Raw genomic sequence first — 25,159 nt, forward strand, 5'->3', positions numbered from 1 at the left:
CAATATTGTAAAGTCATGATGGTATGCTCCGAGGTGAAGCCCAAGGCCCCTGTTCCCCCCGATTCAAGCCCCACGGAAGGAGCTTGAAGACTGGGAGACCCTGCCCAAGGTGCCCTGAGCTCCCCCCGGTCTGATTCGGTCTGTTAGGTTGGGAGGAGAGGTTGTTGGGGGAGGGAGGGAGGGGGCCCGCCAGAGACAGTTTGTCTGCCACCGTATCCAAGTTTGTTAGAAGAAGCAAAAGCAGTTGAAAAAGTTGCAACTTCTGAAGAAAGAGATTTGTTTGACGACTTAAAGACTGTGGCAAAATCAAGAAACAAAGACAGAGCAAGTTCTTAAAATATCAGGGTCTGTGTGAGCTTCTCTCTGTCAGCCTGCTCAGAGCAGAGCCAAGGGGGACTTGCCTAACCCCCCTTCGCCGTGGCTGGTTTAGCCTTAGCAAGCAGAGAGGCTGGAGGTGTCTGTGAGGACCTGACAAAAGAGTGAGATTTGCAAAAAAAAACAAGAAAAGCATCACAGCTGGAAAGCTGAGCAGCACTGCTCTGTTCTTACCTGTGGAGGAATCTAGAAGAGGTGTAAGGTTACACCTTCCCCATTCGAACTGATGAAGAGACACAGAGCTTTTGTTAAGAACATCCCTTCTTTATGGCCCAAAGCCTTCTTTGTTAGAGGCACTCTGCACATGGACTGGAACTTTAGACAGTTAAAGACTTGCCATAAAAAGTACTGTGAGGCTTGTCATAGCCTTCAACTCCCGTTGTTGTAGAGTGTGTGTTTGTTTGTGATCAGCTCAGTGTACAGTTTGATTTGTGATTTCAACACTCAGATAAAAAGCTGCATTTGACTGAAAGAACTGGGTATATTTAGGCTTGAGAAGAGAAGACTGAGAGGAGATCTGATAGCACTCTTCAAGTACTTAAAAGGTTGTCCCAGAGAGGAAGGCCAAGATCTCTTCTCAATCATCCCAGACTGCAGGACACGGAATAATGGGCTCAAGTGACAGGAAGCTGGATTCCGGCTGAACGTCAGGAGAAACGTCCTAACTGTTAGAGCAATACGACAATGGAACCAATTACCTGGGGAGGTGGTGGGCTCTCCCACCCTGGAGGCATTCAAGACGAGGCTGGACAGCCATCTGTCAGGGATGCTCTGATTTAGATTCCTGCACTGGGCAAGGGGTTGGACCGGATGGCCTTGCAAGCCCCTTCCAACCCTACTATTCTATGATTCTATGATTTCCAAGGCTTGGATTTCATTTACCCTAATGAAGCATACAGATACAAATTTCTAGAGATTCATAGACTACAAAGGAAACAGCCTTCAAAAAGTTCAAAGAGAAACTACGAAAGTTAGTTTCCCTTTAAAAAGGGGGGCAGCAAATTCTCTTAACTTAAGAGGTGAGAGAGTCCCCCACTCTCCCGTGATACTTCTAAGCCCAGCTGTGTTTCTGAAGCCTAAGAAAGTTCCTGCCCCATGTGTTCCAGCTCTTTCTCAAAATCTGAACTGTTCTGACGTTCCATTTGCTCAGAGGCAAACCTGACACTCTGCCAAAACTCATGCAGTGTGGAGTTGCCGATGCAAAAATGGTGGCTTGGAACTCTTTCCACATATGAGAACGCCCTTCCCTTGATTTTGATGGGCCCTGACCATGCAGTCAGAGGAGCAGTATAATGGGTAGATCTGCTCCACCATGCCCTACTATACAAAACAAATGTTTTCCAGTCATGGTGTTAGATTTTAATGATATGAAAAAGGTATAAAAGAAGGCAGAAGAAAGTAGCAGACAAAAAGGCTTAAAAAAGAAAGAAAGCTTATCCCAAATGTGTGTCGTTGAAGATCTAAGCAAGCGAGTCTCTGTCGAAGCAATGGCAAACAGCCTAACTTGCAGAGAAAACAAAGAGTTAAAACTGGTGCATGGCAAGTTCAAAAATTATGGTTAGTTAATAAAGGGATCATCCCCCTTTAACACCCCGATTTTGAGTGCGCCCGAGGCAGATAGCACCTCCTTCAGGTTGGACCAAGACCTGAGAACAGTGGCTGACTGCCCTTTGTGCCTCAAAAATGATGCAAAGATGTTTGAGCCCCCAGCTCAAATGAGAAGTCGCCCATGCGCTTACTATCCTTTTCAGAGATTTCAAATTGACTTTTCAGAGTTGCCCCAGACTCATGGCTATCGGTACCTGCTAGTAATGATAAAACCAATTGACTGCACCGCTCAGACAGTAGCCAAGATCCTGTTAAAAAGTAATCCCTAAGCTCTTGTTACCTAAAGAGAGTGAATCAAATCAGGGGCCCCATTTTGTTGGACAAGTGACGCAAGTAGTGGCCCAGGCATAACAAACTAACTAGAAGCTACACCCCCCTTGGAAACCTCAATCTACAAGTCAAGTTGAGAAGATGAACCGCACCTTAAAGACAATGCTCATTAAAATTTGTTTAAAGAATAAGTTGAAAGGCCACAGGCCTTGCCAATCACCTTGACTCGAGTATGGTGCGCCCCCAAGGGAAGTATTAAATTGACACCTTTTAAACGTTCCATAAGCGCCCACCTCGGATATTACCTATGGCTGATAGCTTAAATGTGAATTTAAAAGTAAAAGTTTTAAGATTCAAGGTTATGTTACTGCTTTGCAGTCTGTTTTGTTTTCACAGGTTTGCGACACCGCACCAATCCTGGCCTTTAGATGCTCCAGTGCATAATCTCAATCCCAGCGATTGGGTGCTAATCCAGTCCTAGAAAGATGAACCACCTACCAAGAAGCAGAAGGGTCTGTTTCAGATCCTACTTACCACTCCCATTGCTATGAAAGTCGCCAAAGAAAAGAAGTGGATTCATCACACTGAATAAAGGCATCACCTGCACCAGAGAGGGTCACACCGGAAGCTGACCCACCTGAAGGGCACCGTTGGAATAATGAACCCCTGAAAGGACTCAAGTAGCTCTGCAGAAAGAGGGCGCTCTCCTTTCAAGGGTTCCTGATGAACGGAACAAAACTGAGTTCCAAAAGTTCAAAAAAAAAGTGTTTTTGTTGTCAACATTCTAGTAGCTAGAACAAGGGCGTCCCAGGCCTCACTTGCTGTTTAGAGAAAACCGTCAATGCCACAGCGATAATAGTTTGCGCCTTTAAGTGCGTAGTCCACCGCGGGACCAAAGAGAGTATAAATTTGAGAAAAGCCTTTTGAGGGGGGAATTGTAGTAAAAATGTAACCTAAAAGCCATTGTATGTGTCTTAAGCAGCACATACTACTGTAAGAGCTGCGCATGCCTGGAATGAGCAGACAGTAACCCTCAGATAAGGTTGCTAAGCAAACCGCTGGCAACCCATCAAAAGTAACACACTGGCTGAGGAATGCAAGCTAAGTGATAAAACTGTAGCGCGGGGGTTGCCCAGGGTCGACTCTGCTTTGAGCGTGAGCTCCTTTGTCGAACTGTTTGCAAACAATAAAATCGAGTTGGACCCAGCCTGAAGTTGACTCTCCTCTTTGGGGCAAATTGGACTAGCCTCCAGGGGGCGAAACTAGCATTTTGTGCAACACTAGTACTTCCCGGGATTTGGAAGCTATGCTTCTATTAATGCAGCCCAAAAGAGCATTGGCCTTTTTTGCAGACACATCACATTGTTGGCTCATATTCAGCTTGTGATCGACAACAATTCCAAGATCCTTCTCGCTTGTAGTGTTGTTGAGCGACGTATCCCCCATCTTGTAACTGTGCATTTGGTTTCTTTTTCCTTGGTGCAGAACTTGGCATTTATCCCTATAAAATGTCATTCTGTTGTTTTCTGCCCAGCGCTCCAGTCTATCCAGATCACTTTGAATTTTGTTTCTGTCTTCCAAAGGATTAGCTATCCCGCCCAATTGTGTGTCATCTGCAGATTTGATCAGCGTTCCCTGCACCTCCTCCTCCATGTCATTAATAAAAATGTTGAAGAGCACTGGGCCCAGGACTGAGCCCTGCGGTACCCCACTCGTTCCTTCTCCCCAGTTTGAGAAGGTCCCATTGATAAGCACTCTTTGAGTCCGATTCTGTAGCCAACTGTGGATCCACCGGATCGTTGTTTCATCTAGCCCACCTTGAGCTAGCTTGCTCATCAGGATATCATGGGGCACTTTGTCGAAAGCTTTGCTGAAGTCGAGGTATATGATGTCGACAGCATTCCCACGGTCCACAAGGGAGGTTACTTGATCCAAAAATGAGATCAGATTCGTCTGGCAGGACTTGTTCTTGACAAATCCATGTTGGCTTCGAGTCACCACTGCACTGTTTTCAAGGTGCTTCCAGATGGATTGCTTGATCATCTGCTCCAGAATTTTCCCAGGGAAAAGAGAACACGTGTGCTCATTATGAAGGGGCCACCTCATTAGTAAGGTAAGCCCAAGAAACCCATCTCCGACCCTTGAGAATTTCCCCAAAATTTATTCAGTATTGAATGTCTGAGAGTTCTTCTGCCAGTTCCTTTATTACTCTAGGATGCAGTTCATCTGGCCTTGGAGATTTGAACTCATTCAAAGTAATTTGGTGTTCCTTGACCGTACGTCTGTCGATCTCAAGCTGCAATCCTGCCCCTTCAGCCTGTACTTCGCCTTTGCCAGGGGGGTCATAGACCCTCTTTTGGGAGAAGACTGAGCCAAAGTAGGAATTGAGCACCTCTGCCTTTTCTTTGTCATCTGTTATCGTTTTGCCATCCTTATTTAATAGCTGAACCACCATTTCTTTCCTCTGCCTTTGACTATGCACGTAGCTGAAGAAAGCCTTTTTGTTGTTTTTAGCATCCCTCGCTAACCTCAGCTCGTTCTCAGCTATAGCCTTCCTGACACCATCCCTGCAATTCTGTGCTACCTGCCTGTACTCTTCCTTTGTTGCTTGGCCTTCCTTCCACTTCCTATATGTGTGCTTTTTTGCTTTCAGGTCATCCCTAAGCTTTTTGTGACGCCACATTGGCTTCTTCTGTTGTCTCCCACCTTTTCTTCCTGTTGGAATTGTTTGTAATTGTGCCTTGAGAATTCCCTTTTTTAAAAGCTCCCACCCATCTTGGACTCCTTTTCTTGTTAGCGTCGCTTGCCATGGGACCTTACTGATCATTGTTCTAAGTTTATTAAAATCTGCTTTCCTAAAATCCAGGGTACGCGTTTGACTACACTCGGCTTTTGCTTCCCTTAGAACCAAGAACTCAAGTACAACATGGTTGCTTTCCCCCAGAGTTCCTGTAACTGCTTCTTTATCCACTAAGTCATCTGTGTTGGTTAGGATCAAGTCAAGGATAGCCAATCCTCTAGTTCCTTCCTCTACTTTCTGTAGGAGTAAGTTATCCGCCACACAAGTCAGGAATTTCCTGGAGGGGGCCATTTGCATCATGTCCTGCGATTTTGTTGTTGTTGATTGCGCAAAACTGTTTTATGTTTTGGCATGGTAATGGTTTTATATGGTATTTTTAGGATCTCAGAGCACAACCCTATGCATGTTTTGACAGAAAAAAGTCTTTGTCGAAACATGCATAGAATTATTATCATTTATTTATTATTTATTACATTTCTATATTGCCCCATAGCCGAAGCTCTCTGGGTGCTTTACAAAAGTACAAAGATTGCACCCTAATCTTTGTAAACCATCCAGAGAGCTTTGGCTTTTGGATGGTTTAGAAATGCAATGAATGAACGAACAAGCAAAAATATGTCCCCTGCTTCCTTGGCTTTTTTGCTCGACACCTAGCCCAAAGAGGTCTTTGCGACTTTTCGGCTGCTCCAAATTAAAGAGGTGCCATGCTGCTGAAGATCTTTGGTGGGAAGCGCGAAAGGGACTTTGGATCTCTGCTTCCACGCTGGCCAGGCTAGCAACGAGTGACCCGAGGGACGTGCGCCTGTGTTTGGGAAGGTTCGTGACACTGTCCCTAGAGGGGTGTAAGTGTTCTTGGCGCATAGTGGAGGTTCAGCCAGTAACTCAGCAGCCCATGGTGGCGTGGCCACAAAAAACCAGTCCCCGTTCTGTCCGCCATGAGCCCAGAAGAGCGTGCAGGAAACTGCCTAATACCAGGTCAGACCACTTGTCCATCTTTCTCTCATGTGGGATGGGCAGCTTCTTTTCAGAAGCCCCCTCATGCAACACAACATGTGCATCGTCGAAACCAGGGTTGTCGAACCCCTTTCAGGCTGAGGGCCGGACGCCATTTTGGAGACGCTTCCAGGGGTGGGAAGGGCCAAAAATGCAAAGAAATACCCCGTGTTCTAGGTTAAAGCCCTTCCTGCCAGGACCTTGGGAGAGACATTTAAAAATCACATAAGACACATTTTAAAGGAATTGCACTGGCTGCCAATACGCTTCTGGTAGGAATTCAAGGTTTTGGTGATGACATTTAAAGTCTTAAGCGGTTTGGGACCTCGATATTTGAGGGGGCGCCTCTCCCTATATATGCCTGCCCAAGGACTGAGATCTGTTGGAGGGGCCCTTCTCTGCGTCCCACCAGTGCAAGACATACACTACGGTGGGAAGTGGGAGAGGGCCTTCTCTGCTGTGGTCCCCTGGCTGTGGAATGCCCTCCCCTTGGAGGCTTGATTGGTGCAGACATTGATCTCATTTCAGTGCCAAGTAAAAACATGGCTTTTTACCATAGCCTTTGAGGGCTAAATGCATTCCCTAAAGTAGCACAGTTTTAAATTTTAATTGGTATTAGCTTGTTTAATGGTTTAATATGTTTTTAGCTGTTTAAATGATTATTGCTTTATACTGCTTAAATTGATTTTATCTTGTAAACTATTTACCTGCTTCTTGGAATGTAACACATGGTCAACGCAAATGGATTTTTTGCACCCTTTTGGTTGCTAAAAGACTGATACTACGATACTGGAAGGATAAAAGCTCACCGCCTATAACGCAACAGACCGAAGACTTAACAGTAGCAACATCTGAAAGAGTGGTATACAGGCGTAACTTGCAGATGGACTTATATGCAGATATTTGGTCTGCTTTCACTGAAGTTTATATGTAACCTATTTCTCCCCCCCCACTCTTTTTTTTCCTTTCTCAAATATTGTAATATTAGAAACTGAGGAGTTTTGAACTTGTCATATTTTTATTTTGTGCTTTTTTTTTAGGTTTTGTTATGTTTTCAGTTTGTTTTGTAAAAATCTACAATAAAAGATTGGAAAAAATAAATAAATTTTATCTGTATGCTTTTTTAATCTGATTTTATCTGTATGCTGCCCTGAGATCTTAATGATATAGGGTGGGATACCAATGTTTTAAATAAATGAATAAAATTTAAGCCTTTTAGAATGGGAAAAAACGGCACAAAGGAAGCATGCTTGTCGAAAGAGCCATTTGTTTCTCTCTCCTCTGTAAATGCCAGCACCTCACAAGTCATTCAAAGCTACGGGCCTCCTGGCGCCACACCCACCTGCAATGTCTTGCGTGGGGCCCGTGTTCGAGACGTCCTTCTTCTGTTCACAGTTTGCCTCCTCCCGGGACTGCTGCTGTTGCTCTTCCTTCCTTTCCCTCTCCCGGTGCTGCTTCTTGAGCTTCCTCCGGGACTTTGAGTGCATGCCACAATTGTGTTTGCTCGCTGGGACAGAGCCCGCCCCTGCCAACCTCTCGGCCGGCTCCGCCATCTCAAAGTCTTTGCCGTTGTGGCCAAGGTCATTGCTGACATCAGAGAGCGGGTCGTGAGGCCTCAGCAAGTCCAAGGTTGGGAAGACGGAGCCGGAGCTGACCAGATCGGCGGGCGCTGCTGGAGCGGCCAAAGAGGCCTCCTTGCCGCTGGCAGAGTTCAGTTTGCCATTGAGAACGGCCTGAGTCCTTTGGGCGAAGTGAGAAATCCGGGACTTTTTGTTGGCTGGTGGGTCCATGAATTCCAGCGGCTGGGGTCGCTTCTGGGGGAATGAGGAGAAATTCAACACAGCGTTAAAAGAGAAGCATCTTTGCTTGGGAAGCCTGAAACACAGAGGCTTTAAATCTATCGCCACTGGGGGGCTGTGCTTCCTACCAGATGGGAAACCGTTTTCATAGGGATGTACAAAAGGCACTTACCTTTCGCGGATTATGTTGATGGTGGGGGGGGGAGGCGCTCCGTCCCTCCCCCCAGAATCCTGGACGGGGAGGGAGGCGCTCCGTTCCTCCCCCCCCCCGGAATCCTGGCCGGCCGGCCGTGCTCCGCAGGGATTCTGCGGAGCCGCCAGCCAGCGCTGCCAGCAGCTGGACATCCGGCCGCTGGCTAGCAAGGACGCAAATGGCGGCGGCCGTAGCCGCCGCCGTTTGCGTCCCTGCAGTCAGCTGTGATAGGCTACGTAAACGTTTACGTAGCCTATCACGGCTGACTTTAAAAAAAAAACACGTGCATATACAAATGGCGGTGGCCACGGCCGCCGCCATTTGCGTTCCTTATTTTGGCACGTCTTAGTCTACGTCAAGATTTACGTAGGCTAAAACAGTGAATGAAAAAGGGACGCAAATAGCACCCGCTACGCTATTTGCATTCCCCTTATTTTCGCCATCTTAGTCTATGTAAATCTTGACATAGACTAAGACGTGCCAAAATAAGGAACGCAAATGGCAGCGGCCGTGGCCACCGCCATTTGCATCCGCGCATTGTTGTTGTTGTTGTTTTTTAAGTCAGCCGTGATAGGCTACATAAACATTTACGTAGCCTATCACGTTTTTGTTTTTGTTTTTACTGGAAATGGTGGTGGCGGCAGCCGGTCAGAAGACCGGCCGCCACCGCCGAACCGCCGCCAGAGACGCCACCGCCAGGAAGATCCACCCCAGGTAAGTCTCGTCCCGGGGGGGGGGGGGGGGGGATGTCAGAGAATTCCGCCACCGATTTTGGGGGGTTGAATGCGCTGGCATCCAGCCTCCTCGAGATCCGTGGCGGAATTCTCTGACATCCCTACGTTTTCACCCCAATTTCTCCACGCATCCACAGACATTTATATTATTTACATTGCTACTCTGCGGCGTATCAGGCTCCCCCAACCCAGGTGCCCTTCAACTCCCATTGATTCCAGCCAGTAAAACACATCTGCACCCAGGTCAGGAAAGGCCGGTTTTATCGCCTTATCCCAAAGCCTAGGAAACCCTCTGGCCCGCCTGGAAGTAGGAATGCCGACTGGCCTTGCGCCCCTGCCACGGCTCTCTGCACCCCCCGCAAGGAGCTGTCACTTACCTGGGGAGGGGAGGAAGTTATGTTTGTGTTGTCCCTTGGTGGACTGTGATCAGGGTTCTCAGGGGGGCAGCTGGTGTTCTGCGGAGGGCAGAGTTTCCTGCAGGGGAACAAAGCAGGAGCGGGGTGTTCAGACAGGGCTCGTAAGGCTACGCAAAGCATTGCTCTGCTGGGCTACTTTCTGGTACAAATGAATGGCAGAGAAGTCAAAACACTAACGGGTGCAGCGTGGCAAGCAAATATGAGATGATTTTTTAAGATTGGGTAAAAACCATCTAGAATGGTCCCCCCACTTATGTCCTGGCTTCAAGCCCTTCCTGCCAGTAACTCAGCCTTAGTGGAAGGATTTCAACCTTTTAGAAGGGGAATGTGCAAAAGCGAGGAAACTACCAAACAGTTGGCAATCCAGGGAAAGGGGGAGGGACTGGTCATCTGGGGAAGCTGGACTGGGAACCTGCTTCCGGTTCAGCACTCCTGCATTAACACGAATTTGCAAAACAAACACAAGAACGAATGGTATGAAAACAACGACAAACAGCTTTTGCTGGAGAGCACAGAGGGGATATTCAAGAAAACAGCGTTTAGGTCTGGGTTCTGTTCTGGTTCTACCCAAAACCAAAAACATTGGATTTGGGGGCTTGACTTCCGTTAGTCCAATTAACTGACCTGAGGATCTGAAGAGGCGACTCACGGAAGCCCCAACAGGTTGCAGGTTTGGACAACCAACCTGCGGATTCAAGACAGATCAAAGGGAGGACTGCTTCACACAGCACAGAGTTAAACTATGGAACTCACTTCTGCAGGATGTAGTGATGGCCACCCATTTGGATGGCTTTAAAAGGGGGCTGGACAAATTCCTGGAGGAGAAGGCGATCAATGGCTGCTAGTCCTGATGGCTATGGGCTACCTCCAGGACCAGAGGCAGTGAGCCTATGGACACCAGCTTCTGGGGAACATGGGCAGGAGGGTGCTGTTGCGCTCACGCCCTGCTTGTGGGTTCCTCATTGACAGCTGGTTGGACAGAATGCTGGACTAGATGGACCCTGGGTCTGATCCAGCAGGGCTCTTCTGATCTTCTTATCTCTTGGATAAGGCTGAGCCAAAAAGAAGCGAGAGAAGCTTTTTTGGGGCGAGGGCTTTCATCAACTACGAAAAGCGACCTCTTTTAGTGCTTTTGGGGGGGTGTGGGGCTGTTAACTGGAGCAAAGGTGTTGGCACATTCAGAGCAAAGACAGGAATTGCCCCGACTCAGAATGGGCTTTGTGACAGTGATGTCAGGTGACTCAAGGAAGGAGAAAGCCGGGGGCGGGGGGAGAAAGCAGTGGGAAAGCAACATCAGAGAAAAGAAGAACCCGCTGCTGCCAATGGCTTTGAACAGCAGCCAAAGGAGGTAGACATTTAAGGCTTTTATGGGGGGGGGGGGTTCCAGCCCCTACCAACAGCCCCCTCTTTCACCCCCAAAATATCTGCAGGCAAATATTCAGCACATCCCATCCTTTCAAGCGGGCATAGATGATGACCCGGCTGGACGGAATGCAGATTTAGAAGAATTTCACTGCAGTTTGGAGTCTGAAAAATGCTTTCTAAATTAAAGGTGCCCAGTTCTGACACAGAACCTGCCTGCCGCCCCTGCTGAAGAAGTGGTGGTGGGGAGATGGGAAACTTGAACTGGACACCTGAACCCCCTGCTTCCCTGCCCCATTAAGCAAGAGGCGTCTCAGCTTCCCCCTTTTGTGTTTCTACTGCAGGGTTGTTGCTCTTTGGTGAAGGCAGACAAGAACCTGCTTCTCTCTTTCCTTTCCTCCCTCTCCTCTTTGAGCAGTTTCCGCCATCTGTAAAGCCTGCTTCGCTCAGAGAGGAGACGCTGCTGGTTTAACGAGAACCTGAAATGCCAGGAATTTCCTTTGGCAAACCAAGAGGGTCTGGAATGTATTAAGAGCCAGGCTGCAATTAAACGGAAAATTACAGACTACAAACGGCCTGCACAAAATTGTGCCACTGGGGTGGGGGCGGTATATTGACTCAAGTACTCCTCCTCCAGAGGACAAGGTGGCATTTGGGTGAGCAGCAGCCTAAAAATAGATGTTGGGAAGGATACGGCCTACTGGGCAAACAAAGCCAAGGCAACCAGGCCCGGAGGGCTCCGACTAGGGCCAGGCACTCTCCGTGTCAAAAAATAATAATTCTGCACCCAGGTAATCCACATTCGGCACTTAGAAAAGCAGAGTTGTTCTGTTTGTTTGTCCATAGGAGAGAGATGGCTGTCTGATTCCGGCCCCCCCTCCACTTGCTGGAAATCTTACCTTACCACCTCCCTGGCCTCTTGAGATTTCAAGCAGGCACTGCCCACAGAATTACAAGCTTCCTCTTCACAAATAATGAGGACTAGAAACGTGGCTTTTCAAAAATCAAAGGAAAAGAAATGGAAGCTGCAAATCTTGAGCCCGATGCCATCTTCTGCTGGGGGGGCGGGGGGAGCAGCTATGTTTGCATGGGTCCAAACGCAAGGAGGGTTTGCTGCCGAGATCCCCTCTGCAGCAATATCTGGACTGGTTCATTTGTAACATTGTTTTCTCCTGACCTTCCTCCACGGGCTTGAGGGTAGCGTACGCCAAGGGCAGAAAGAAGATCTCCGGATGTTTTTGGACTTCTCACTCCCAGCATTCTTAGCCCTTGGCCACGCTGGCAGGGGCTTCTGGGAGTTAGAGGTCCCAAACATCTGGAGATCTACCTTTTGCCCAGTCCCTGGGGTGCATGGTTGCCCCCTCCTCACAAAAAAAACATGGAGCTTTGTGGCTGAGTGAGGGATTTGAACCTAGGACTCGAAAAATACTAAAGATGAAAGCACAGAGGCTGCTTTAAAAGTGCACCAACTGAATGGCCCCAATCCTAAGAGAGAGACACTATAACTACTACCGGAAAAGGATCCTCTTCAGCAGCTGCTGGTCTTCTTCTGAGTAGCCAGGCCAGTCCTTCTGCAGCTCTTTGTGAAGATAATTTTTCAGGGTGCACGTGCTGTCTTTGGCGTTCATGTTTGCAACCTGCAGGACAAGGAGGAGAGGAAAGTTGATTTTACACATTCGGCATGGGAAGCTTGAGAGAGACCAGGTAACCCTGCAGCCCTGTCACTGCTAATGAAGCAGTTCATTTCACAGGGGCTGCACGAGCCCCACACCTCCCTGGCTTTTGCATGCTACGCCCTCCTTCCCAGGCAAGATTTGGCAAACTAGAAAAGGCTATGCTTATGCATTTTGAAAAGGTTCTAGTCCTCCTGGATGTGGAGCAAAACCCCTGTCAGCCTGGGGAAGGCTCCTCTTCTCTGTTACTTGCCAGGGAAGAGAGGCCAACATTTTAAAAACCTGAACAACAGAATTGCAATTGGGGTTGTGGTGGGGGAACAGCTCTGTACATTATACTGGCCCAAGGATTATCGTTTCTTGAGGCACAGAGTACATACCCATCCATGCAAGGGCTCAGAAACCGAAGAGGAATGGGGATATACACCCCTATGTATCGCCCTGCCTGACTCACTCTGACGCCACCCTTCCCATCAGCATTTCAAAATCTCTCATTAGGCCCCCCTAACCCAGCACACTGTTTCCAACTGCCATCAGCAAGATAGCCAAAAAAGCACGGGGGTGACAGTGTTGAGCTTTTGGAGGCAGACCACCTCTGCCAACAGAGGCTCCGCTGAGATCAAGGGTGGGGGACCTCCAGCCTGCAGGGGCTAAGCTGGCCTTCAGAGGGTTCCCCATCTGGCCTGTGGAGTCTTCATGGCTTCCTCCAGGCCACCATTACAGATATTGCGGCTGATGGCCATGAAGGATCCTCCACGAAGGTTACTTCGTCTCTTTGCCTCTTGCATGTGGAACAACAGCAAAAGGGGGCGTGGGTGTTTCTGGGACAATGCGGCGGGCCCAGAATCACCTGCTGCAGGAGACTGTCCAGGGCATCCTTATCCTGCGGCAAAAGGCCATCCTTCTGCAGACGCAGGAGCAGCTCCGGCTTCTTGTAAGGCTTGAGGGCCAGCAAGTGCATCACCCGGTCCCTGAAAGGCCGGCCAGAGACAGCGCTGTTGCTCTTCTTCATGACGCTGGGGATCTTGATGGGCGTCGGGTGTATCCGTGAGGGGACGGCGTCGGAAACCCCCGGCGTGGGCTTGTGCACTTTGACTGTCTTGCCTGGGGGGGCGGGAGAAAACAGAAGCCTGGTCAACAGGATCCAGTTGCGCCTTAAAAAGGAAGACTTTCCGATCGTTCAGTTCATGTTCCCCTGGGGGTTCTTTCCCCTTCTGCCCCCCGAGGGAATTGCTCTCTCACAGTCAGTTTCCCTGTCTCCGCATCCTCCTTCTAAAGTCTCCTAGGCTACCTTCTTCCTCCAGCTCCAGTTTTATGATTTTGTACATAGGAAATTTCTTAAGGCATTGCCAACCTCCCCCCTCCCCACCCCATTATCGCTCTTCCTCTGCCCTTAGCAGCCTGTATTTTGCGAGCCAGGACAGTGGGTAATCTTTAAGGAAAAGTCCCCATCATTCTAGTACCCTGGTTCACAAAACAAACTCCCTGAGCACAGCAGACATCAAAAGAGTCCCCCTTTATTCTCTTTGGCTTGGGATATGTATATTAGTGTTCCAACCTTTTTCGCTCGTCGTTCTTCCTTTCCTTCTCCCCACTAACTCCAAAAATGTTTTCCCTTTTTCGCTCTCCGTTCTTCCTTTCCTTCTCTCCACTAACTCCAAGAAGGTTTCCCCTTTTTCACTCCCCGTTCTCCCTTTCCTTCTCCCGACAAACTCCAAGAAGGTTTTCCCGTGTCTCCATAGGTCTAGCTGAGGTCCTCATTGCCTTCTCGATTAGACCTCGTGGGTGTCTGTCCAATCCCTTGTGCCCTCCTACCTCCTCCTCATTTATCAAAAAAATTTATTCTGCTTTACCATGCCAAATACTACTCGAGGCGGCTAATAAAGTAGAAAATAAAACATAAAATTGTAACTACAATATATAAGTAGAATTAAAAACATATCAAGAAATACAAAAGCACCCTCCAGTTAAAACCTACTTCAGCATGGGCCAAAAATCCAAAAGCCTGTCTGAATACAAACTTATTTGCCTGCCGGTGGAAGGACAACGAAGATGGTGCTACCTGGGCTTCCCGTTGCAGGGAGCTCCTGAGCCTGGGTGCAGCCACTGAGAAGGCCCTGTCTCATGTTCCTGCCTGCTGTGCCTCTGATGGTGGCAGGACAGAAAGGAAGCCCTCTCCTGAGAATCTGAAAACCCAGGCGGGCTCCTAAGGGAGAAGGTGGTCTTTCAAACAGCCTGGTCCCAAGCTGAGTAGGGCTTTACAGGTCAGGAAAGGCTGCTCTAGGCTTAAGACCTTGTACACGTAAACAATACCCATCAGAACGAGGACAGGCGGTAACCATCTTTGATATTTGCAGATGCCCATGTGCTTCGAAGTTGTATTTCTGTGGCATGAGGAGTAATAGACAGACAGTGACAGTAGAGAGCTTATAGTTGCAAACACACTTAGGGTGTAATTCTATGCATGTTTAGACAGACAAAAGTCCTACAACTCCCAGCATGCCAAAGGCTGGCTGGGGCATGCTGGGAGTTGTAGGACTTTTGTCTGTCTAAACCCACATAGGATTGTGCCCTTATATTATAAGCTTGGGAGGATAAACACCCACCATCTATTGTCCAGTGGTTTGAGAATCTTCCTGCTTTCCCTACATTTGAACATATATCCTACCAGCATCAATCTCACCTGGATACCTATTCAGACACACGGACTGCTTATAGTAATACGTATATCTAAGATATGAATGTTGAATTTTTGTTCATGGCATTGTGAATTGACACCAGGGTGCTGCTGTTTGTTTGGGGTTTTTTGGTTATGTTGCAGATTAATAAGTTAGAATAAATAAATATATAAAATAATGGCTAATTGGGGAAAAAGCACACGAGCCCCCTGAAATCTCCCATTCAGGGTGAGGAGGGGGCTAACTGCCCCTCTCTACGCACTACATAAGGTACCACTGCCCCAGCCCCCAATTTCAGCACTGCAGCATCACAGAACCAGGGGGTGGGAGATTTCCCCGTAGTTTACCCTGCCCCCAAGATTCCCCAAGGCTCCCTGGGAAGAGCAATCCCATGGCCCCTAGACAGTGTCGTGGGGGGATAGGATAAGTCTGAGCTCCGAGCCCCTCCCCCTGCTGGCACAGAGAGAACTGTGCTGGCCACCTCTCCGAGCTTGCAAAAGCGACCTCGGAGAGGAGAAAGGGGACAGTTCTGTGGGCAGAAAGGGGACTGGGGAGGCTGGCTTATGAAGACTCCTCTGACCTCGCTAGCCTCCCTCCCTGCCTGCAGAGCCCCAGCTAGGCGGGCGAAAAAGCCCACCTAGCAAAACCGCCTCCGTGCTGCCCCCACTCCGCATAGGATGTCCGTCAGCCTTCGAGTTCAGAGGTAGACAGGCGTCCCGATGGGACTGCGCCCCATGTTCTTTTGTTGTGACATATACGGCTCCCCAATTCTGACCCAGGATGAGACAAAGGGCTAGAAGCAAAGTGACTTGTGTCGAAAAGCAGATATGGGGCAAGAGTTGTGTTGATCGTTTGCTGACATGAAGGGGCTTTCCTGTCCCTTCTGCATCTACCTTCCTTTTTGTTTTTAAAAACAATTCTCGCTAGATCGGAAAGCTTGCCTTTGGCTTTTCGCTTTAGCAACCTGGTGCCCTCCAGAAGTTTTGCACGACAAGTGCCAGGATTCCTGACCACTGGCTGTGGCTGATGGGAGCTGATGTCTGGTATGTGTGGAGGGCACCAGAGTTGGGAAGGCAAGCTTAGATTTTTGGAGGTACTTTATAAAAAAAAAAAGTGACACACTTATTTTTGCAGAAGAGGAATGACCAGAAGCCTGTCCTCTCCCCCCTCGCGCTGAACTTTCATTTCAATAAGCTCACTGCCTAGGGGGACCGGGGAGTAGGACAACCTCCTCCACCGCTAACTGATAAGGATTGCCCCAGCAAGTCGTGCGTTCTTCCCAGAACACAGGAAAACATGATACTTCCTTCCTGATGTGCTTGGCTGACTAAAAGAAAAGATGAGTCAGGGATAAACTCAGCCACCCGGAAAGCATAGCTGCGTGCAGACTCAGGCTCTCCAAGGAGTGGGGGGAGGCAGTGGCCAACGCCAGGGAGTCTCTCTGAGAGATCTGGGGCATGAGGCGTTTCCATCCTCAAAGGCGGCCTAGAAATCATTTCACATAGCAGCATCAGAGAGCAGGTTCAGAGGGATCATTTGGAGAACGTTGCAGGGTGGCTCCCTGCCGGGTTTCACTCCCCATGGGACTGCCTCACAGGACCCAGATCTCTGGACAATACACAGAGTGACTTCAGCGTCAATGTTTTAGGGCAGGGGGAGGCCACTTTGGGGGCCTTTGATAATTTGAGAAATTGTCCTGGGCACTGCCACAAAATGGCTGCCATGGGAGAAAAGGGCCTTGAAGGTCATCTAGTCTAATCCTCCTGCCCCTGGGAAAAAATCTGCTTCTACAGCATCTCTGATAGGGATTCCACACCTTCTTTTCTTCCTTTCTTTTTAAAAAGTAAGGGGATTTTTTAAAATGTTCACAATAGCTGCTATGGTTATCGTGAAAAATGTTTCAAAACCACAACATGTAGACCAGAATGGGCAATTGGTGGCCAACCTATGACTCCAATCAGCCCTAGCCAGCATAACCAATGGTAAAGGATGATGGGATTTGTAAGCCAAGATGTCTGGAAGGCCACAAGTGGCCCAGCCCTGAAGTAGGAGGTTAAAATGTGATGCGGCTGCAAAAAAGGCAAATGCAATTTTGGGCTGCATTAATAGAAGTATAGCTTCCAAGTCACGGGAAGTACCAGTTCTCCTCTACTCAGCACTGGTTAGGCCTCATCTGCCCAGTTCTTTCAGTCTCTCCTCATAGGGCTTTGTTTCCAGTCCCCTGATCATCTTCACTGCCCTCCTCTAAACCCTCTCCAGCTTGTCTGCATCCTTCCTTCTTAAAGTGTGGTGCCCAGAACTGGACACAGTACTCCAGATGAGGCCTAACCAGTGCTGAGTAGAGGGGAACTAGTACTTCCCGGGATTTGGAAGCTATGCTTCTATTACTGCATCCCCAAAATCGTATTTGCCTTTTTTGCAGCCACATCACATTTTTGGCTCATATTCACCCTCTCAAGTTGCCAAGCTCAGAAACATTCACCCAGCTTGCTACGAAGACGGAAAGGCAAAGTGCCCCTTACCCACGTAGCGGCCCCCCGGCTTGATGACGATAGCTCCCCGGCTGCGCGTCTCCTCTTCCACCAGGGCCATGCTCTGCTTTGCTTTCTGGTAGGATTCGTCAGTGGCACAGATGGTGATCTTGTGCTGGATGCTGCCAAGACAATCCAGCTGGATGTGCCCACTGCTGCGGGAAAAGAGTGGACTGTAAGCCCCTCGGGGCAGCAACCTGATTTCTTCTGCTTTGTGAAATGGGGGAAAAACCCTAGTGCCTCAAAAATTAGACCCTCCAAAAGGGCAAACTCAGGCGCTGGATAGTGTGAAGTATTCGCTATAGCTCAACGCGGTGGAAGGAAATCAAATTTACTGGTGATTTCGACTCAAACTATCTGTTTAAAATACTGACAGGTTCCCACCTCCTATCTACTAAAATTTGGCACAGGCTAGAAGTGGTTGCCTTGATGCCGAGATTCACTGATTTCCATTCATGCAGACAACAGTTTAAAATAGAACAGCATGCTTTTATTCAAAAAAGGTAACAGGAACACACAGCTTTCCTACTTAATACAGAAATAGAATAAGAATAGAATTAGCTGACTAAATTCATCAGCGGAGGATCGGTTTTCCTTTAAAGACCCTTTGTAAGGGGTGTGGAAAAGATCCCAGGAAACCTGAACGAAGGTAAAACATGGCACCTGGGGTGAGGCTGTGTTTTATACCCTTGTAATATGCTAGTTTCCACACCTATTTCCATACCTGGTAACTTTTATGTTTTAAGCTTGCTGATTGGTGATGATAAGGTGTCCTGGCTCATTCTAAGCCCCTTACTCTAAAATCTACGCACCTCCCATCTACTAACATCATTGCTGACTTCTTTGTTAATTCCAAAGAAAGTCAAAATGTCCCCCGGTGTCTCCTTAAGCATCCTGTCTTTGCATCCTGCCGTTGGTAACGGATCTAAAAAATGTGCATCAACCACAAACCTTTCCCTTAAACTTCTCTCTTTAGTGAAGTCAAATGACTTTGCTACCAGCAACTTCCTGAAACTCACTCTGGCTCAAGCTAGCCCCAATCTTTGATCAGGCCTATAGAACCAATCCTTGCCTCTCTTAGCTAGCTGTTCTATACCTATCTATACTCTCTTATTCTATCTATGCTGCTCTTGCATGTAAGCAAAACCTTATGACAGGTTTGTGAGGCCTTCTGCCTTAGATAAGCTCAGTTACAATGTCTTTTAAACTTCTCACAGCATTTCAGAATCTGACATGCGTTGACCTATAATACATAATTATAGTACATCATCCATGGAAGCTCACTGGGTGACTTTGGGCCGGTTGCAGACTCTCAGCCCAACTTACCTCACAGGGCTGTTGTTGTGAGGATAAAAGGGAGAGGAGGATTATGTAACCCGCTTTGAGATCCTTAGGGAGGAAAAAAGGCGGGGTATAAATAAACAAACAAATAAATAATTTGTACTACCCAGCACCAGAGTTTTGCTTTCTTTTGGTTTTCTCTTCTGCTTCACCCAACATGTTGATATTTATTTCTTTGTAGAATTTATAAACCGCCCTTCATCCACAAGGGGTCCCAGGGCGGTGTTGTTGTTCAGTCGTTAAGTCGCGTCCGACTCTTCGTGACCCCATGGACCAGAGCACGCCAGGCCTTCCTGTCCTCCGCTCTCTCCCGGAGCGTGCTCAAATTCATGTTCATTGCATCGGGGATGCTATCTAGCCATCTCATCCTCTGCCGTCCCCTTCTCCTTTTGCCTTCAATCTTTCCCAGCATCAGGGTCTTTTCCAGGGAGTTTTCTCATTAGGTGGCCAAAATATTTGAGCTTCAGCTTCAGTATCTGTCCTTCCATTGAGCAGTCAGGGTTGATTTCCTTTAGGATGGACTGATTTGACCTCCTTGCAGTCCAGGGGACGCGTAAGAGTCTTCTCTAGCACCACAGTTCAAAAGCATCAATTCTTCGGCGCTCAGACTTCCTTATAGTCGAGCTCTCACAGCCATACGTTGCTACTGGGAAAACCAGAGCTTTGATTAGACGGACCTTTGTCGGCAAGGTGATGTCTCTGCTTCATACTACGCTGTCTAGGTTTGCCATAGCTTTCCTCCCAAGGAGCAAGCGTCTTTTAATTTCACGGCTACAGTCACCGTCTGCGGTGATCTTGGAGCCCAAGAAAATAAATTCTATATGCCAGGAAGTGATGGGGCCAGATGCCATAATCTTAGGTTTTTTAATGTTGAGTTTCAAACCAGCTTTTGCACTCTCCTCTTTCACCCTCAACAAGAGGCTCTTGAGATCCTCTTCGCTTTCTGCCATTAGGGTGGTATCATCTGCGTATCTGAGGTTGTTGATAATTCTCCCAGCAATCTGAATTCCGACCTGTGAGTCATCCAACCCGGCATTTCTCATGATGTACTCTGCATATAAGTTAAATAAGCAGGGCGACAATATGCAGCCTTGGCGTACTCCTTTCCCAATTTTGAACCAATCGGTTGTTCCATGTCCGGTTCTTACTGTTGCTTCTTGACCCTCGTACAGGTTTCTCAGGAGACAGGTAAGGTGGTCTGGTACGCCCATCTCTTTCAGAATTTGCCACAGTTTGTTGTGATCCACACAATCAAAGGCTTTAGCGTAGTCAATGAAGCAGAAATAGACATTTTTCTGGAATTCTCTTGCTTTCTCCATGATCCAGCGAATGTTGGCGATTTGATCTCTAGTTCCTCTGCCTCTTCAGAACCCAGCTTGTACTTCCGGTAGTTCTCGGTTCACATGCTGCTGAAGCCTAGCTTGTAGGATTTTGAGCATCACCTTGCTGGCACGTGAAATGAGCGCAATTGTACGGTAGTTTGAACAGTCTTTGGCATTGCCCTTCTTTGGAATTGGAATGTAAACTGACCTTTTCCAGTCTTGTGGCCACTGTTGAGTGCTCCAAATTTGGTGGCATATTGAGTGCAGCACTTCAACAGCATCATCTTTTAGGATCTTAAATAGCTCATCTGGAATACTGTCATCTCCGCTAGCTTTGTTGTTACTAACGCTTCCTAAGGCCCACTTGACTTCACTCTCGAGGATGTCCGGCTCAAGTTGAGTGACCGCACTATCATGGCTATCAGGGACATTCAGATCTTTCCTGGATAGTTCTTCTGTGTATTCTTTCCACCTCTTCTTAATCTCATCTGCTTCTGTTAGGTCCCTGCCTTCTTTGTCCTTTATCATGCCCATCTTTGCACAAAACGTTCCCTTGAGATCTCCGGTTTTCTTGAAGAGATCTCTAGTCTTTCCCATTCTGTTGTTTTCCTCGATTTCTTTGCATTGTTCATTTAAGAAGGCCTTCTTGTCTCTCCTTGCTATTCTCTGGAACTCTGCATTCAGTTGGGTATATCTTCCCCTTTCTCCCTTGCTTTTCGCTGCCCTTCTTTCCTCAGCTACTTGTAAAGCCTCATCAGACAGCCACTTGGCTTTCTTGCATTTCTTTTTCTTTGGGATGGATTGAGTTGCTGCCTCCTGAACAATGTTACGGACCTCCGTCCATAGTTCCTCAGGCACTCTGTCTATCAGGTCTAATCCCTGAAATCTATTCATCACCTCCACTGTATATTCACAAGGGATATGATTTAGTTCATACCTGAATGGTTTAGTGGTTTTCCCTACATTCTTCAATTTAAGCTGAAATTTTGCAAGAAGCAGCTCATGATCTGAGCCACAGTCAGCTCCAGGTCTTGTTTTTACTGACTGTATGGAGCTTCTCCATCTTTGGCTGCAAAGGACATAATCAATCTGATTTCGATATTGACCATCCGGTGATGTCCATGTGTAGAGTCGCCTCTTGTGCTGTTGGAAAAGAGTGTTGGCTATGATCAGCGTGTTCTCTTGGCAGAACTCTATTAGCCTTTGTCCTGCTTCATTTTGTACACCAAGGCCATGCTTGCCTGTTATCCCGGTGATTTCTTGACTTCCTACTTTAGCATTCCAATCCCCTATGATGAAAAGGACATCTTTTTTTGGTGTTAGTTTTAGATGGCATTGTAGGTCTTCATAGAACCAGTGTACACAGCATTAAACAAACAAATGAACGAATAAACCCAATATAAAAACGATACAGAATGATACGTTAAAAGACAAATTAAAACAGCAACCCTTCAACTGAGAAGCTGAACAAAAACACAAGGGTCAATTCAGTTTAAAAATAAATAGTTAAATCCTATACACGTTAACATGAGAGTAAGTGCCATTGAATTCTATGCGGTTTACTTCTGAGTAGGCTTGTTTGGCACTGCACTGTAAAAGGTCAAATTTTTAAAATACTCGGACAAAAGGTAACATTTGGGGATCAACTGGATCTCTTTTGGGAGGGCATTCTGAAATCAGGGTGCTACCACAGGAATAAAGCTAAACAATACTTTTTAAAAAGAGTTGCAGGATCAGGCGCAGATGCATTCTGCTCATCTGGAAGAATCTGCGGCAACCCCCCGTTCTTCTCGGAGCTGAAGAGCACCACTCACCTGGACACATACTGCTGGATGCAGTCAAAACTCCCCTGGGGGCTGTCTTTGCCGATATGGGAGAGATAAAATGAGAACACTCGGGCTCCTGTCAGGCAGTCCGGTCTGGGGATCGAGATGTGCTGTCGAAAAAGAAAAGCGGCGAAGTTAAACAGCGAGGGAGACAAGCAGAACATCCTCAAGAATCCATAGCCAATTATCGCAGGAGTTTTAGATGAATCAAATTATTAAATTGGCATTCCTTTGCCTAGGAGGAAAAAGAAAGAGTTCTACAGGAAAATGTACAGAATCATAGGGTTGGAAGGGTCCTCGGAGTTCATCTGGCCTGTTCAACATAGGCTCTGTGCTGCAGGGTGTGGTTACAGCTCAGTCTCTGCATAAACACCTGAGGCAAAGAAGGGCCTACCCCCTCCAGAGGCATGCCTGTGCATCCTTCAAAGAGGCACGCTACGTATGCCAGGTCGCGGCAGTCATCCATCTAGCCCACATATGGCAATCTGTGTAGCAGATGCAGCTCTCAGACACTCTTGGTGTGGTCCACATCGTCCCCAGAAGCCCACCCACTATAAGCCATGGGTAAACAGAGATCTTGGTCAGGATCACTGGGCCGTGGGGGGAGGTTAACACCTCTTTCTCCCCACATCCGTGATCCCAATCAAGACTGCTGCTTCTCCACTGCTAAGAGCATCAGGATCACCGGGGGGGGGGGGGGTCTTTAATCTCACCCTTCCAATGACTGCTTTTGCTCTGGTTCCACTCACAAGCCCCACTCACTCGTGCGCCCGCCAAAGGGCTCTGCCAGAGCCAATGCAGCTCCCACCTCAAAAAGGTTGCCCACTCCTTTCCTAGCCCAATGAACGACTGGGTTTGCGCAACACGCTAACCCACACTCAGTGGTTGAGTGTGGTTTGTCGAACCGTGGGTTAGCAGGTTGTCTGAACCCAGGGCATTTTCCGCAGTGTGGCTTATTTTTCTCGAACAGGCCACCCTGAGAACCCATGGCTAACTGTTGGGTTGTTAGGGTGGCTAACAAGTCACACTGCAGGGTTAACAAGCCACCCTGTGGAAAAATGTCCCTGGTTCAGACATCACGCTAACTCATGGTTCAACCAACAACCCATGGTTCAACAACAAACCACATACAACCGCTGAGTGGGGGTTAGCATGTTGTGTGAACAGCCCCAGTGTCTACGTTGACTGGTAGCTCTTCCCAGGGCATTCCATCAGTTGCTACCTGAACTCCTTGGACATGCTCTGGGGCTTGAACTTGGGACCTTCTGTGTGCAAAGTGGAGGCTTTGCCCCCGAGCCTAGGAGAGCTATTCTAAGATGAGGCATGCCTCTTGCATGGGAGAGAATGCCTCTCCCAAGATGGTACTTGCATTAAAAAAACAGTAATTTTGTTTTTAAGCACGACAATCTGAAGTTTAATCTAACCTGTTAAAAATGACCAAACGCTGAAGTTTGGGAAACAAGTAGTGAGAAATGGGGGGTGGGGGGAGGCAGAAAGACTGATGACGTGCGCTGCAACTCACTGGAGACCAGGGGAGGCGGGGGGAACCCCCCAGGGAGGTTGAACACAGTTTCGGTATGTGTCCATGTTTAAATATCTGAATTGTAGTCATTCTTTTACAACCTGTCTGCATTTATTGATGGGGCTTTTAACTTGCCTCCCCCCTCCAACAAGGAATGTTCAAAATAGCTTACAATGTTTGAAAAGAAATCCCGAAAAAATAAATACAGCCAAATCATAATCAGCCAGTAGATGACAGCAGAGTAAATCAAAACTATGAGAGGGAGACAAGAAAAGAGGGGATCAGGGGAAAAGGAAAGAAATCAAACAAAAGGCAAACTAAACGCTTAGAATCATAGAATAGTAGGGTTGGAAGGGGCCTATAAGACCATCGAGTCCAACCCCCTGCTCAATGCAGGAATCTAAGGAGAAAAATCTTTAACTGGCAACAAAGACCAAAGGAGAAGGGGAACGGTGGATCTCTTGGGGGAAGGAGTTCTGGGGCTGTCACAGAGTAGGCCCTTTGCATTGTTCCCACCAACTATTTAAATGCTTCCCTATGAAAAGAACAATCAAAGACACCCCGCATGTAGAAAAATAGCCTGTCAGGGAAAAACCCTGAGAAGCTGGTTTTCTCCATGCAAGGAGGCATTAACCCAAACAAAGCCCTTGACTCCACACAGGGCCTACAAGCAAACAAGGCCACCTGGGCACAGAGCGGCGGTTCCTGATGGAAACACACACCCCCGCCCGATTTATGATACTTTTGGTACTTTTGCAGAATTCCTTTGACAGCCTCACAAAGAGAGGCGGGGGAAAGGGCCACGCCACGCCACTTCCAGTCCCTTATTAACATTTATGTTAAGAGGCCAGGCTTGTTTTGGTGGTGGAGCGGATCTCACCAGCGGTTCCTGGGAATGATTTACGGCAGACGCTTGAGGGACTCTGGGCTGCTCAGCAGAGGCGGCAGGCACTCTCTGAGGGCAGGGAGATGCTGCTGCTGTTTATTTCTCTGGCTGCCACCTGCCCTTAAAAATAGAACGGCTGCAGCTGCGACTTTTGCTCTCTTACCAGCAATTGCTCGAAATGATACAGAAATGAGAAAATGCCTGGTTTCTACTAAGCAGCACCAGGAATAGAATCATAGAATAGTAGGGCTGGAAGGGGCCTACAAGGCCATCGAGTCCAACCCCCTGCTCAATGCAGGAATCCAAGTCAGAGCATCCCTGACAGATGGCTGTCCAGCCTCATCTTGAAGGCCTCCAGTGTGGGAGAGCCCACCGTCTCCCTCGGTAATTGGTTCCATTGTTGTATTGCTCTAACAGGCAGGAAGTTTCTCCTGATGTTCAGCCGGAATCTGGCTTCCTGTCACTTGAGCCCATTATTCCATGTCCTGCACTCGGGGATGATGGAGAAGAGATCCTGGCCTTCCTCTCTGGGACAACCTTTCAAGGACTTGAAGAGCGCTATCCTATTTCTCCTCAGTCTTCTGTTCTGGGCTAAACATGCCCAGTTCTTTCAGTCTCTCTTCGTAGGGCTTTGTTTCCAGTCCCCTGATCATCTTGGCTGCCCTCCTCTGAACCCTCTCCAGCTTGTCTGCATCCTGCTTAAAGTGTGGTGCCCAGAACTGGCCTAACCAGTGCTGAGTAGAGGGGGACTAGTGCTTCCCGGGATTTGGAAGCTAGGCTTCTATTAATGCAGCCCAAAATGCCATTTGCCTTTTTTGCAGCCACATCAC

The 25,159-nt window shown here is 47.9% G+C and overlaps 1 protein-coding gene across 1 annotated transcript in view; it reads right to left on the bottom strand.

Moving 5' to 3' along the window:
* Positions 1-24,510, bottom strand: part of LOC146334088 (RNA polymerase II elongation factor ELL-like) — a gene marked incomplete at its 5' end in the record, with an annotated part of 30,344 nt that extends 5,834 nt beyond the window's left edge. Inside the window, 7 exons of the mRNA XM_084824919.1 lie at positions 7,389-7,860; positions 9,150-9,246; positions 12,063-12,187; positions 13,074-13,327; positions 17,424-17,587; positions 21,910-22,031; positions 24,493-24,510. Of these exons, the coding sequence (XP_084681045.1) occupies positions 7,389-7,860; positions 9,150-9,246; positions 12,063-12,187; positions 13,074-13,327; positions 17,424-17,587; positions 21,910-22,031; positions 24,493-24,510 (1,252 nt within the window). The remainder of the gene's footprint in view (positions 1-7,388; positions 7,861-9,149; positions 9,247-12,062; positions 12,188-13,073; positions 13,328-17,423; positions 17,588-21,909; positions 22,032-24,492) is intronic.
* Positions 24,511-25,159: the final 649 nt, after the last annotated feature.

The sequence above is a fragment of the Heloderma suspectum genome, chromosome W (genome assembly GCF_057233095.1).
Source record: "Heloderma suspectum isolate Gila_16-S chromosome W, 16-S_ref, whole genome shotgun sequence".
In the NCBI taxonomy this organism is placed as follows: Eukaryota; Metazoa; Chordata; class Lepidosauria; order Squamata; family Helodermatidae; genus Heloderma; species Heloderma suspectum.